Here is an 824-nt window from a genome sequence, read left to right on the forward strand (position 1 = left end):
GCTCTGTTCGCTGTACAGAATAAAGTTTTATAAAGTAAGCGTTCTTCTTCACAGAGAAGAATTTCTGTTGCTGATAAACTTGAAGGAGGCCTCAACATTTGTATATCTGCATCGTACCCCTCTCTCTGTCGCTTGCTGCACAGAATGATTATTTATAAAGTAAACTTTTAATATGAGAACGAAATATTTATGTTTCTAATAATAAACCTGCAAAGTGCAAAATTGTTGATGTATCTGCATTCAGTTTTATATTAACTGATGACGATGTGCTGAATGCACAGAAAAGTGTTTTATAAACACCCCTTTCGCTTCAGCTAGAAGTATTCATGTTCGTGTTGCATATAACAAACAAACCTGAAATATATAATTCAGTGCTTGAGCATATGCTTTCCCTTTCCACCTGACTTCTTGTCAGCTGGAACGACGAGATCGAGTTCTCTGTGCTGAACGCACTGCCCATTTTCGTAGAAATACCCCTGCAAGCAGAAGAAAGCAAAGCAGTAATTGAATAAATATATGAATATATGAATAATATTTCAGAAGGTGTTTGTTCTGTTACCCCAGCAACAAAAACAAGATGTATGAATACGGTGGCGATGAGAGCAGTGCCCTATCAAGCTATGCATATACTAGCTTAGCTGCATTAGAATAAAAACTACGATAAAGAAATGAAAACAAGAAAAAGAAATTCAATAAACTCACACCAAGGCACGTGAATGCTGGCGCCACCTCCATGTAACACCCGCCTTCTTTGTTAGCAGTAAATCCTTCTGGGCACTGCACGAGAGGTTTTCGTTTTTCTTGTCGGTAACACATATCTAGCT

The 824-nt window shown here is 37.9% G+C and overlaps 1 protein-coding gene across 1 annotated transcript in view; it reads right to left on the minus strand.

Moving 5' to 3' along the window:
- Positions 1 to 368: 368 nt before the first annotated feature.
- The window catches only part of EMH_0024830 (uncharacterized protein), a gene marked incomplete at both ends in the record, with an annotated part of 8,841 nt that continues 8,385 nt past the window's right edge, over positions 369 to 824 (minus strand). Inside the window, one exon of the mRNA XM_013502351.1 lies at positions 369 to 476. Coding sequence (XP_013357805.1) covers positions 369 to 476 — 108 coding nt within the window. The remainder of the gene's footprint in view (positions 477 to 824) is intronic.

The sequence above is a fragment of the Eimeria mitis genome, genomic scaffold (assembly GCF_000499745.2).
Source record: "Eimeria mitis Houghton genomic scaffold, Emh_scaff893, whole genome shotgun sequence".
In the NCBI taxonomy this organism is placed as follows: Eukaryota; Apicomplexa; class Conoidasida; order Eucoccidiorida; family Eimeriidae; genus Eimeria; species Eimeria mitis.